Source organism: Styela clava, chromosome 8 (assembly GCF_964204865.1).
Source record: "Styela clava chromosome 8, kaStyClav1.hap1.2, whole genome shotgun sequence".
Lineage (NCBI taxonomy): Eukaryota > Metazoa > Chordata > Ascidiacea > Stolidobranchia > Styelidae > Styela > Styela clava.
The window spans coordinates 3973213-3986811 of NC_135257.1; the positions used below are offsets into that span (position 1 = coordinate 3973213).

Sequence of the window (13599 nt, forward strand, 5' to 3'; positions counted from 1 at the left end):
CTATAAGAAGCCATAATTTTTTAAGAAGTTGGAGACAGCGTTTTATTTATGAAACAATAGCACCGGTGCTGGTTTTGAGGTAAAGCATAAGGCACTACCTGACCCATACATTCGGCGCACCGGCTTAGGCTCACGATCAATTTTCGAGAAAAATAAAAATTAAAGTGCGCCTTATGGTCCTCAAAATACGTACATGCTCATCGTTAGTTGCATGGTGTGGACAATTTATTATTGGGAAAAATGTTCAGAAAAAAATAGTTTAATGAAATCAGGATTGACATAAATATTATAAAAAGGATGATGTATGGCTAGTTTCCAGCAAAGTGACAGCAGATGCTCGCGGATGTGGCCTTTGAGGGAAACGCGAGTCAACTTAGTCGTTTGAACAAGAATCAACCGGTACACGTTTGGTTCGACTTTTCACATTTCAGCGACATCCCCTATGATACGAAATTTTATTTTATTTGCAAAAATCACCAGCAGAAACGTTCAAAATTAAGTTCTCGTAAAAATTATGTCTGGTCTGATATATTGGCCCAATTTTGTGATTAAAATTATCGAGAAAGCATACTAATAATCATTAGAAAGTTGCTTATCCATGTTTGCAGATTTTCGTCGTCACATATGGATATTGAACTATAGTTACTTTGTCGATTTTTTCAAACTACATTTATTTGTTCCTGGATAATTTGATAGACACAAATGAGATATCTTATTGTATGTGTATATCCTAATCAGGTTATACATATAATTAATCAAATAATACAAGCTATCACTCACTATACAAATTTGCCGGACACAAAACTTTCAGAATTCAAGTTTATTTACTTAAAGCAAACAAAGATGAATGTAGGACACGGCTTAAGCAAACAGGTAACCGGATCACGCGATCTATCATTGACAGAGTTTTTGTTGAAAAAAAATTGCTACATCACTGCTGGCATATAAAAAAACGCGATGATGATGCAGATATCGTTAAAATAGTATGGATTTTGAAATCTCGCATTTTCTGTTTATCTCTGTATTAATCAATACCCATGAGTTATTGTGCAAGTTTTTGAAGTTTGCATTACAGGCCAGTAGTTCTTTATTCAGTGAAATATTCAATACTGGCGAAGAATTGCTTTAGGATAATGGGACATACAGGAATTGTAGTATTATACTTTCAAGGCTGGATTATGAAAATAATGCGCCCCGATTGTACTAGAATTTAGGATATTTTCCTTTTGAAATTTTCCGTTTGCAAATGTCACTGAACTTGACTGCGTTAATTGTAAAGTTAAAAGTAATAAAGGCTGAAGGAATCTCCAGACTAGGCGAACACCAATTTGACAGGGTTAAAACGAACATTTAAGGGTACTTTTCACTACTTATTTGCCTAATTCGTAATAGAACTGTAAATTAGGTTCATCATGCCGTTCAGAAGTCATTTACCAGATGTACAACTTTCAGAAAAATCATTATCAGAATTTGTTTTTCACCAAATAAAAGATCTTGGAGATAAAATTGCTTTGGTAAGTAAGTCTTATTGAGGAAATATCAAAATTCCAATATAACTTGCCCAACGGAATATAATATAGATATTGACATATATATATAGTTAACATATAATATAGATTGTTGTTCAATTTTCAGATGATTTAGGGAATTTGATTAAACGATAATAGGTTTACAATAGTATCACGATGGATATTCTACATCCACTCACAGAGGTTAGGTCTATCGAGGCCATGTGGTCGGTAACTCGGCATGCATGGTCAATATTGACTTTTTTTTACATAAGAAGTTGGTGTGTGAATTATGCGAATTAGGTAACATTTCACGATCGATAATAGAGGGAAAGCGTTTCAGACAACACCGAAAATTCGAAATGAGCGCCTGAAGCGCGATAGGGTGTAGAATAGAAAGTATAAATTGCAAAATTTCCAGCCATTCTCAAAGTCGACGTCCATGGCATTCCAGTCATGAAATTTATTCAACATTTGTATGGCCGCTCGCGTTATAATATTCAAAAATACTAAATTTGCATCTGATTATGCATGTGAAGCCTCGCAATATGTTAAGCAAGTCAGGAATATATGCACATTTCATACTTGATTTATTATACAATAATTCCACTCAAGTGACACATATGTTTCCGCAGATTAATGTATTTTCATATTTGGTCACCTTGAAAAAGAGGCAAGCTAACTTTTACCTGATTAGTAATGTGTGATCCGCATTTGTATAATATTATTGAAATAATATAAGCATTTTATGTGTATCGTATTGTTGTTTACATTATAATATTATTTATTAACGTGTGTCATTTACACAGTGAACTTACACAGTGAAAAGATCTTTTTGTAAGTACTTGCCAGACATGCGAATAGATTGGTGTTTATGAGTGCTGTCATCATGTGAAGCGCTTGATCATGTGAAGCACAACAAACCATTGCGCACCAAGAGTTAACTGCTTAAGTATTCTCGCTATTGTTTAGTAACGCAGAGAATATTATATCACTGAACATAGAATAAATTTTATCCAGGTTGACAATTCAATCGGTGGAAAGTCGTTAACATTCAAGCAAGTCTATGACCAATCAAGAAACTGTGCTGGGTATTTACATAAAGCGGGACTTGGCAAAGGTGATGTTGTTGGCCTTTGTTCTCCTTCTTCACTCAAGTTCCCAGTGGCAATGTTGGGTATCCTTGCCTGCGGCGGTGTTGTCACTCCTTGTAACCCTGCGTATAGCGTAGGTAAGTATTTGGTGCTTCAAAATTGACCTGATCCGAGATTTATTTCACATTATTGATTTATGTACAATACAAACCAGTACTAACTGGCATCTCCGCGTAAAAAATAAATATATTATCTTACATTTATATATCATTTTCCTGGATTAGGCTTTGCGTATAGCTTTCAAACACGCAAACTATGATTTTGTACTGCGTCCGTTAAGCAATCTGATTTTTGTTGCGCTTCAGCTTTCGTCGAAAATTAATGAATGAATATCACTTCATATGAATATTATATCATCTAACAAAGAATTATATCTATCCTAACATAACATATAACATGAATTTACTCCATATGTTCACTTCACCATTTACACCACAATATATATCTACACTAACTCAGAACAGTGGGACAAGTGTAGCAACGTGGGACAAATAGAGCATGACATTCTTGAAGACACTGGTTTGAAACAATCCTTCATCACATAGGATACAAACATAATTATTGATTTTCATTGCTCTCACTAGTTTCTACCGCAATATAACTCAGAATAGTGGGACATGTGTAGCAAAGTGGGAAAATTGAGCCATGAAATGATTTTTGATGGCTTTAACAGGACAAATTTCAAAAATAACTTACCCACAAACCTTCAACTCAGCATGGTTGTATTTGTAGGCCTACAAATGTTTTTTATTCTCTGTCAAAAGAAAAAATAAATCAATTTATTCTAAAAACGAAATAAATAAAGCATATTAAACTGCTATTATGAACGTTTCTGTTTGAGAAAATCACGACAAAAATATATTTTACAGGAGAAATATTACAGCAATTTCAAATTTCAAAACCAAAGATGGTGTTTGTACACGAAGACTGCTTGAATACAATGAAGGAAGTCCAGAGAAAAACTGATTCTTTAGAGGTAGCATTCATCAGATATAAACGTATCTTTGCTCATTACAATAGGCTCACTTATTATTTGTAGTAAGCTGCTCCACTTTTATTCCATGTGACGCTAATTTGCATACGTTATGCAAGAAATACTAGTGCAGTGAAGCCACACCGATGACATCTTTTTGAAATTTTCAGACGTTTTTATGTACAATGTATATTTCTGTTGTATATTTATTTAATTTCTCATAAATGTTTATATTATTTTATATATTATTCATTCTAGAAAATGTTTATCATTGGAGAAAGCAATGAATTCATAACAATGAGTGAGATGATTGGTGACGAATATAGTGCAGGTTTGTTTATATACAAAACATTTTACTTATAAATTTCATCACTATATTCCAATGTAGTATCACTATCCATTCATATCACTATCCATATGTGATATTTCTTTTTTCCAGATTTCCCAAAGCACATTGCTATCAACGCTGACAAAGATGTAGCTATATTGCCGTATTCTAGTGGAACGACGGGTCTCCCAAAAAGCGTTATGCTAGGTCACAGGAATTTAACATCCTCCTTCTTGATATTTCGGTGAGCTTTTTCTGATAAGCAGGTAGTTCTAGCATGCTGGAAACATAATGGCATGAATCGAATATTAATTCCACGATAATATTTGTTTAATAAAAAAGGTGTTTTTGCAGAACGATTGAAACCAATGTATAGATTCCGATATAATGTCAAATCTAATATTTCAGTGACAGAGTACAACACGAAACCTCAGATATTTCATACTCGGACCGTCCAATGTATCATGCGGGTGGATTCTGGGAGTTAATTAGATCACTATCTATGGGACAAAAGCTTGTTTTGGAGAAAGAGTTTGATACGGAGACTATGCTACGAGCGATTGAAAAATATAAGGTAATACAGCGATAGAAATATAAGGAAATATATTTGTGTGTGTATCTTAAAAAAGGTCTACCCTACAGTCTCTTTCCAAAATTTGTGCCTTGTTGTTGTTAGATAAAAAGTTATGGGTGGGTACTAACATAATGTGATGAACCTAATATAGAAATAAACAAGCTCGTAAACTAGGCTTTTATCAGCTCAAGCGTCAACTAAGAGTCGCAAACAACTAAGAGTCGCAAAGCAGCACAAACCAAAGGACGAACAGTATAAGTCAGCAGGCTCACCAATCACCACATCTTCACCAACTGATAAAAGTATAATATTAACTCAATACTGAAACATTAATCTGAAATGAAGGAATTCAAAAATTTCTCAATGACCAGGCCCAGTCTCCATAACGATCAGACGACTCGACCGACGAATAGACATCCCTTCCTTCTTCATTGAAGAAGAAGTTCCGTGTGCTACTTCAACTAAGTAATCAGAAGGAATTGTGTCATCGTTCTTCGAATCAGAATTTTCAAAACTGGATGGCGCATCCTGATGAGATGAATCCGATACGGGTTCAGACTTTTCAATTTCCAATTGCTTGCCATCCGATTGTACAGTTTTAGGGAGTAGCGCCAGATCTCTTGTTAAAACGGAGGATTCTCGACCATCAAGATAACGTATTAACAAGTATTTGATGTTAGCTTCAAGAAGTTCAATTACTTCACAAATCGGGTCACTTTTCGCTCGTACGAACTTGTGTAGAAGTATATTACCGCCATTCCAAAGCCGATTCCAAAGTGGAGGTGCAAAGAAGTGATCTTGTCGCATGAAGATCGTCTGGTAGAACTTCCTCCCATTTTATATGGGCACATTGTCGACAATTAACACATTCCTTCTTTGCGGTATCAACTGAAAAGGGCAAAGAATTAGAGCGTATAAAATGAGGTAATCGACAAACCAGGATGACCCAATCGAGCATGAACTTAGTGACCCATGGTGCAACAAGTGTTGCTAGCACAAATGTTTGACAATGCGTCTAATGCCATATTTTTTTCACCCGGGCGATGGACAATTTATTAGTCAAATACAGAAAGTTCTAGTTTCCACAATTGTAATTTTGATTTTACTTTTATGATTTTTTCAAAAAATGTGGGCTAGAGCTTTTTGATTTGTTATCAATTTAACTTCTTTCCATGCAAAAGATATTCCCTTTTTCTTACATCTTTAACAATCACACCAGGATGCCTTAATTCCGATTTACTGAGTGTTCGAGAGTTACAGACGACCGGCCATCCTCTTTGACTCAAAATGGCTGCAAGGACAAATTCGGACCCATTACACTCAATAACAAACGGTTCATCTTCATATACTATTCCCAATCACGCTTTTAACAAATCAGCTTTCGACTGATTAAAAGAAGATGATGCTTCGTCTCTGTATGGAAACCGTGTATTAGTTGAATATAGCTTATATTTTTCGGAAAATTTAGATATCCATTTCGAATAGTTGGCAAATAATCTCATGCAACGTTTCAAAATATTTTCCTTTTAGGGTGGTTTAAGATTAATATGAGGCTGCTTATGATCAGTATCTGGTCGAATTTTGCCATGTGATACCAAACTCCCAAGAAGTTGCAGCTCAGTCACTGAAAATACAAATTTATTTATTTAATGTCAAACTTGCCGCTCCGCAGCATTTATAAAGCCTTTCAACCGTTTATCATGTTCCAGTCGAGTCCCCGTAAATTTTGACGTTATCTAACTAATCAAGGGTGCCAGAAATAGGAATTTGGAGATAGGCCAAACGTGAATCATTAGTACTGTAGATCTTTCCTTCGGCAACCTCGTTAATTTTATTGTTTATGTGAGGTAAGAGATATGCGTCAAAACCAGTGTATCTATTTATTGTTTGTGAATAGTCAATAACAAGATGTTTTTACGTCTTTGGTCCAACGTGACAAATACTTGAGCGCGCCACGGCGACTCTGACCGTTCTATAATGCCTTCCCGCAACAAACGTTCAATTTCATCTTCAATAAACTTTAGATCATCGAGGCTGTCATTTCTAGACCTGACATCAATGCGCTTACAGTTATCGTCAATAAATCGAAAAATACGTAAAGGTTCACTTACTTTGGCGCTAGCTGAATTGCAGACCTTTTTACGAACGCACAAGGAGTCTCCGTTGAATTTGAAGACAACTTCTTGATGATTGCTCAGAAAAGCTTAGCCCAGTATGATGTCCGCACACTGATTTTTCACAACACCAAACTTTATTGCACGACAAACTTTCGTTCCAACCTTTAGAGGTGCATAAACGAACCCAATTGTCTGCGCAACTGCTTCGTTCGAAGCATGTCCAATTACAGTGTTTGAACCATAGAGGATGAGGCCAAGATTTTTAGCCACGGATACCTTCATGCAAATCTGTAAAGCTCCGTAGTCTAGTAGAGGCATCAGAGGATTTTCCGCATTATCAGCTGTAATAGTCGATCGTGATATTGGAATAGAAACAACGTTCATAATTAAAGTAAGGTACACATAATATATAAACTACACTCACTGCAGTATCGTTTTTCGTGTTTATAAGAATATCGAATACGCACAAATCCTAGCATTCCATTTTTTTTTCATTTTTATCGTAATTAAATGCAGACTTGTGAGGCACGTCAATAAGTTACAGCCGACATGAAGGGATTTCAATTAGCATCGACTTGATGTGTTTACATTTTGATTGATTACATTTTGATTGAAAATAATATAAAAATTATTATCGTATCCGGTAATTTAATTTAGTCGAGATAGTTCGTGCGGCCTCGGCAATAAATCTTAAAGGAAATTTTGTCGTAATTAATTGTTTTCATCCTCCTTTTCGATAGTGACCGAACATGACAGAAATTTCTTCATTTATTGCAATTTAGAGCGTATATAGTAGTTCCTAATTAAATAATATTTAGTTTCAATCACGGATTTTATCGTTATCGTTCGTATCGTTATCGAGTCGTGGATGACAATATCGTTCAGTTTAATTTGGGGGTATTAATTTATAATCAAAAATAAAATCATAACAGCCGACATGAAGTATTTAAATCAGCGCCGACTCGAAAAATAAAACACGATTTTCAGTATTAATTCCCCATTATTGGCTGATGGAAATTTGGGAATCGGGTTCACTCATTTGATTATGACGATGGTCGCGTAATAACATTTTCGTTTTGCTGAACCAACGAATGGTCCAGTGTGAACCAACGATTGGTTCAGTGATCAAAATAAAAATGAAACCTGTGGTAGTTGCCCTGAAGATCACCCAGCAACTAGTTGCCACCGCACTGGCCAGTTTGTTTCCCGCGGGTACGTGCAATTTCCCTCACTAAGTTTCAGTTGCTAACAAAATTCAGTGATGAGACGATTATAGCGTAACAGTTGAAACAAAATAAAACGATGAAAAAAATAAAAGTAGAAAAGCAAAATAATAAACAGGAAAGCAAAAATATAAAAGAATAAATTATAATTTTCATGTGAGTGTGCTTATTTTCGTACTTTACGTTCTCTCTCAACTGTCAACTTTTAACGCTTTCTCTCACCTCCCCCGACCGCTGTTTTCTCATTCACCGCGGTCTTCGCTTAGCCTGGACGGCCAACGACAAAGGTAAACAAAAATACCGTTCGTGGTTTTTAATTCGTTATTTCTCTGATCTTTCTTCTTTCCCTGTGTACCCTGTCTTATTTATTATGCAGTAATCGAATAATGACATGTATTTGCTACGGGTTTTAATCATTATTTTAATATATGCGGATATTATGTCCTAGTTTTGAGAGAGCTTGGAACGGATTAGGGCATTTACAAGTAAAATTTGTCCCCACATACGGAATATCTACTTATGAAGAGGCTTCCGGAACGAATTAATTTCGTAGGTAGAGTTTCTACTGTATTTGTTTTTAGGAGTACGACAGTGGTTTAATTGACTCTATTCAGCCCACGTCGTCTACTACAGTACGAGTCCTTGAAATTGAATTAAGTACATTATATACTCATCAACCTATTGGAATTGTTCTAATATCATTTTGTGGTTTTAGATCACCGGTCTTATGACGGTACCATCAATCCTAATCCAACTAGTTAACGATGACACCATCGCAAATTACGATGTAACCAGTCTTAAACTAGTAGCATGCGGAGGGGCAGCACTTTCTCAGGACATATTAAAGAAAATAGCACAAAAGTTCGATGTCATCATAAGACCAGGTAAATGTTAGATAATACAGAAAGTGTATTTTCAAACTAATTATACTCACAAAGTTTCGGATATACACTACGGTGTTATACTAATATAATAGAGATTAAAAAAGGTTGGTCTGTGCAAGAGCCAAATGGCCACCATCGTCCTACACTAATTTAGTGTAATACATATATGCGTACAAGCTGCCACCCAGACGTTTGAACCTATTTTAAGAAAAGTGCCACATCTAGGTAGCAACTACAACAAAATGAAATTCGAATTAATCCTAAAAAATGATTATTAAACGAGATAACAGAAAACAGGATTACTCACTTGTATTTATCAAGCGTATGGAATGACAGAATGTCCTTGTATCGCCTTCCATTTCGGAGAAGATAGTTTATTTGACGGCGTTGGAAACATTTGCCCAAATACGAAGGTCAAGGTGAGTAGGATCAAGTATATTTCACAATCATTCATAATATGATAGGTGGTTAATGGTGATAATAAACTTAACTGTGAAGTTATAGAGCAGTGGTTCTCAACCGGGGCCTGTGGCCCCCTAAGAGGGCCACGTAGTAGTTCAAAAGGGGCCACGACACAAGACTAATAATTGATCATAAAGCGACTTTGTTTGCATATTTTTCTTTCAAAACGAAATTTTCCGTTCAGGACTTCGCCGCAGTTTCCTTACCTGAATAGGTTATTTGCCATCACAGGGTGTATTCTGTGCGTGAATTGTTTGATGAATTTAAAATTTACCAATCAGAATAGTTCGCTAGTAGGCCGTCTAACCTGTAGACGGACTATTCACTAGACTGCGAGTAACCTTCAGTATCGTATTATGGACGCAAAAACCCATATGTAAATTCCTAATGCCCAAAATACGACAGTTACGTTGGTTTTGGCTTTACCAAAGTAAATCGAGATGACAGAGAATGTGTTCAATGATTGCATTGCTCGTATGTAATGAGCAATTATTACGTCCATATAAACTCCTAATCCATAGTGACAAAAATCATCCCCCGGTGAGACACGTTGACATCGGTTTCCGGGCTGCCAAGCGAGGTAGATTTGACAAGAAAGCAACATTGGCCAAGATCGGGGTTCTGTCGGAAGAAACAAAATCTAGAAAACCGTCTTGATGTTGACAGTGACATTCGTCAGACTATATCAAAGACGGTGCCTAACATAAGAAATCTCGTCTGACAGTCTCAAGCGCGAGATTCCCTTCGATTGTATATTAAAACGCTTGGACTTTTTTATCCGTGGTTTGTTTTTGCATTCCGTAAAAGGTCGTAAAAACCTAATTCAATCCAACATGTCTAGTTTTTTGGAATGGCAAACAGGGGGGCCACGAGTGCAAAAAGCCGCCGGAAAGGGGCACGGGCCATAAAAGGTTGAGAACTACTGTCTTAGAGCAATAGATGAACAAGAACTTGTAATTCACTAATTGGACACGAAATGGACATATGGGTCGTTTAGTTATTGTTGGTATTCTTTTTCATGCACACTAACACAAATATATATATATATTCCTGTCTGACCAAAATCAGACTTCCTCAGACAAGCAGTTTGCAACATCGATGTCGGGAAGAATACGGCACAGTTGATGCAGTAGATTAGAAACCATTACTACTACCTTTTGGCGGTATTTTATTCCTGCTACAGCATCCTTGCGTAATACGCATACGGTTCCACTAGCGCAAAAGCATTGAGAATGGATTGGGACACCTCCACTGATAATTCTTTGTCATGTTGTTATTTTTGTTGTGAAAATATCGCTTTTCTTTTCAACAACTGGGCCAATTGCTTTGCAATTTTAATTTGTTGAAGATTGTTTTTGTTGCTAGAAGACTTTTATTTGTTTCGGAAAATTCTGTGGTTTCTATGGCAGTCATTTTTTTGTTTGTGATGGCGTCATAAAAATTAAAATTTGCGCATTTTGTGGCGGTTCCGAGTTCGCTGCGACCTGTTGGTCAGTCGAAGTCGAGAAGAATACGGCATGCACAGGTACTGGAGTAGATTAGATACCATTAATAACTCATTCTGGCTTTTTTGTCAATATATTCGAGCATTGCTCTCTTGTTCATAAATTTTCAGTTTTTCATGTGAATCGATTTTTTTTGTTTTTAATTGTAGTAATTGAATCGTAATTTACTGGATCAACAGCCGCAATGCAATACAATGCGTACTCTCGTGCAACATAACATCACCATTATATTAAACCTTGAAAGGAAAACTAGTCCTTCACAAAAATCATTATAAAGATAAGATTGCCCTGTTCAGATGTATATATATATGTTATACATTCATAAACTGCGTAAAATCAGTTCAATTCTCTGTTAAAATATTCAAATTTTCGCATTAAAGATAATTGATCTGCTAACGGGAAAGGAACTTTCTGAAAATGAGACTGGAGAAATTCTTGCACAAGGACCTCAGGTATAGAGTAATAGGTTTGTTTGTTACTTGTTTCAAGTACCGAAGCGAAGATGTAGAACTTTTATTGTGAGTAGCCAGTTTTATAAAAGTCACTTGGCATAGAAGTTTTTTAATATCAAAATTATCATTCAAAATGGTTAAAAGAGACTTGCCCATTACAGCTTATAAAATTCCGTATAGTCATATTTGTAATGTATCTAGTTTGATTGTAATTTAGAATAAAATTTTACAACGAATTAATGCTGATACTTGTTATTGCTGAGAATAACCTCGAATTGTACCAGGAAAGCTTTTCCTTTTATGCTGAAAACATTATTTGAAGATAAATGCCATCAAGTTATGATAGCATCTAATTTTCCAACATCACAATCAAATTTATATGAATTAAAAACCACATAAAAAAACATTTTTATTCCGAGTTGTCGCTTATTGGGTGTTCCTTAGACCTGTTTTTATAAATCCATAACCTACTTTCATGAAAGGATGATAAATTATGGTACAAATAGCAATGCAACCCAAGTAGCTTTCGAAATTTATGTTTCGCTTAGAAAAAGTTGTTCATATACAGTCTTCATATTTAAAACGAAATAGTGGAGAGTGCTGCTTTCTGCAGGTCATGAAAGGATACATGGGAAACCCAGATGCAACAGCACGAACTATTACGAAAGATGGATGGATGCACACAGGTGATATCGGATATGTTGATAATGATGGGATATTGTATATAATTGATCGCATCAAAGAAGTCATCAAGTACAAAAGCTTCCAGGTATAGGTATATTGTGAGAACGGCAGTCTATTTTCTAGTTACAGTTTTGCCAAAAATGAAAAGACAATTTGATGAAAGCACTAATCCTTATGCCAGGACTGTTGTGATCATTTTTATGGAGGGAATTTTCTACTGTTCAATAGGTTCAAATGGGTATTTACCGCTTTCCACTGCGTGAGATTTTGCGGTTCTACAGTCTTAAAAAGTATGTCTGTCGGTATGCAAGATTGTCTTAATTTGTCGTGTTTTGATTTTCAAGGGTGAACGATTTTTGATTTCGATGTAACGTTTGATTCAGGTGTCACCTGCAGAGCTAGAGAGTGTCATATTGAAACATCACAAAGTCGAAGATGTAGGAGTTATTGGAATCTCTGATACTTATGCAGGTGAACTTCCAAAAGCTTTTGTCGTGAAAAAGGTTGATAATCTAACCAAAGACGGCGTGGATGCTTTTGTGAAAGGTAGGAGTCACATAATTTGACATATGGAAACATTACAAATTTTTTGTAATTATAAAGAACTTTTCACCATCATTCAGGCGAACTGGTTGATTACAAACAACTGAGAGGTGGAATTGAGTTTGTTAAGAAGATTCCAAAATCAGCTACAGGGAAGATTCAACGTATAGAATTGAAAAAAATGGCCGAAACTAAATAAAATAAACGTGCAATTGTCAAAGTTGTTAGAAAATTTTTATTTAATGAAAATATGATGATGAAAATATAACCTGTTCATAGTTTCCAAAATGATTTTTAAAACTCATGGCCTGGCTATGGCACTCGTATTCAATTGAATTTGAAAACGGAGATTCGTTGCGAACCCTTGGCCTCAAATGATGATAATATGTTTTCGATATTTTCATCAAATGACGTTGTAATAAATACATATAAAAAGATGAAGCTGGATTTCATTATTTCAGACACGTGCGAATTCTTCGTTCTATTTTAAATTATCTGCGGATACAATTTATGACCAACCTCTACCGAAATGGACTTCATCGTCTAAAAACCACTTTTGCCCAAATCATCAAGTGCAAATTTACAACAGATTAGGAAAAATTGAATAAAATGCCCTGAAATGCATTGCTACAGACAGAAGCAGTAAATCAGCGCCCCAAATATCTGCTATTAGGGAATAAGCTAACGCGCCTTAGAGAAATACCAAATATGTCGATTACTCAGGCCGAGTGATAGGGAGCGCCCGCTTGTATACATAACACTGATTACAGGATACACCTTGTGCACATTTAATACAATCCTCGGCATGGCAAACCAATAATTAGAGCGATCCAAAACTTTGTAACGATGTTACCACTTAGACAGCAGATTGGGATGAGATTTATTCTGGTATAATCCGTATATGGATCCAAATACGTATTTTATGGGCCATAAGGCGCATTGGAATGATTGGATTATATGTGGCATTGTCAATAAATTGCTTGAATAGGGTTTTTATTCATACATAAGGCGCACCGGGCTATAAGAAGCCAAAAATTTTTAAGAAGTTGGAGACAGCGTTTTATTTATGAAACAATAGCACCGGTGCTGGTTTTGAGGTAAAGCATAAGGCACTCCCTGACCCATACATTCGGCGCACCGGCTTAGGCTCACGATCAATTTTCGGGAAAAATAAAAATTAAAGTGCGCCTTA

The 13599-nt window shown here is 35.8% G+C and overlaps 1 protein-coding gene across 1 annotated transcript; it reads left to right on the forward strand.

Moving 5' to 3' along the window:
* The first annotated feature begins 1316 nt into the window (after window positions 1–1316).
* Window positions 1317–12836, forward strand: LOC144425811 (uncharacterized). Its single transcript, XM_078115497.1, has 12 exons — window positions 1317–1514; window positions 2529–2739; window positions 3532–3638; window positions 3894–3966; window positions 4075–4207; window positions 4372–4537; window positions 8593–8761; window positions 9083–9180; window positions 11109–11180; window positions 11794–11949; window positions 12248–12410; window positions 12488–12836. Exons 1-12 carry the CDS (start codon window positions 1413–1415, stop codon window positions 12604–12606), a joined length of 1569 nt encoding a protein of 522 aa, XP_077971623.1. The 5' UTR covers window positions 1317–1412; the 3' UTR covers window positions 12607–12836.
* Window positions 12837–13599: the final 763 nt, after the last annotated feature.

Excerpts from the sequence above, each read along its gene's own strand:
- LOC144425811 (XM_078115497.1), top strand. The coding sequence starts at position 1,413 with ATGCCGTTCAGAAGTCATTTACCAGATGTACAACTTTCAGAAAAATCA. Across the intron at positions 2,740-3,531 it reads TAACCCTGCGTATAGCGTAG|GAGAAATATTACAGCAATTT; the intron begins GTAAGTATTTGG and ends TATATTTTACAG. Across the intron at positions 9,181-11,108 it reads GCCCAAATACGAAGGTCAAG|ATAATTGATCTGCTAACGGG; the intron begins GTGAGTAGGATC and ends TTCGCATTAAAG.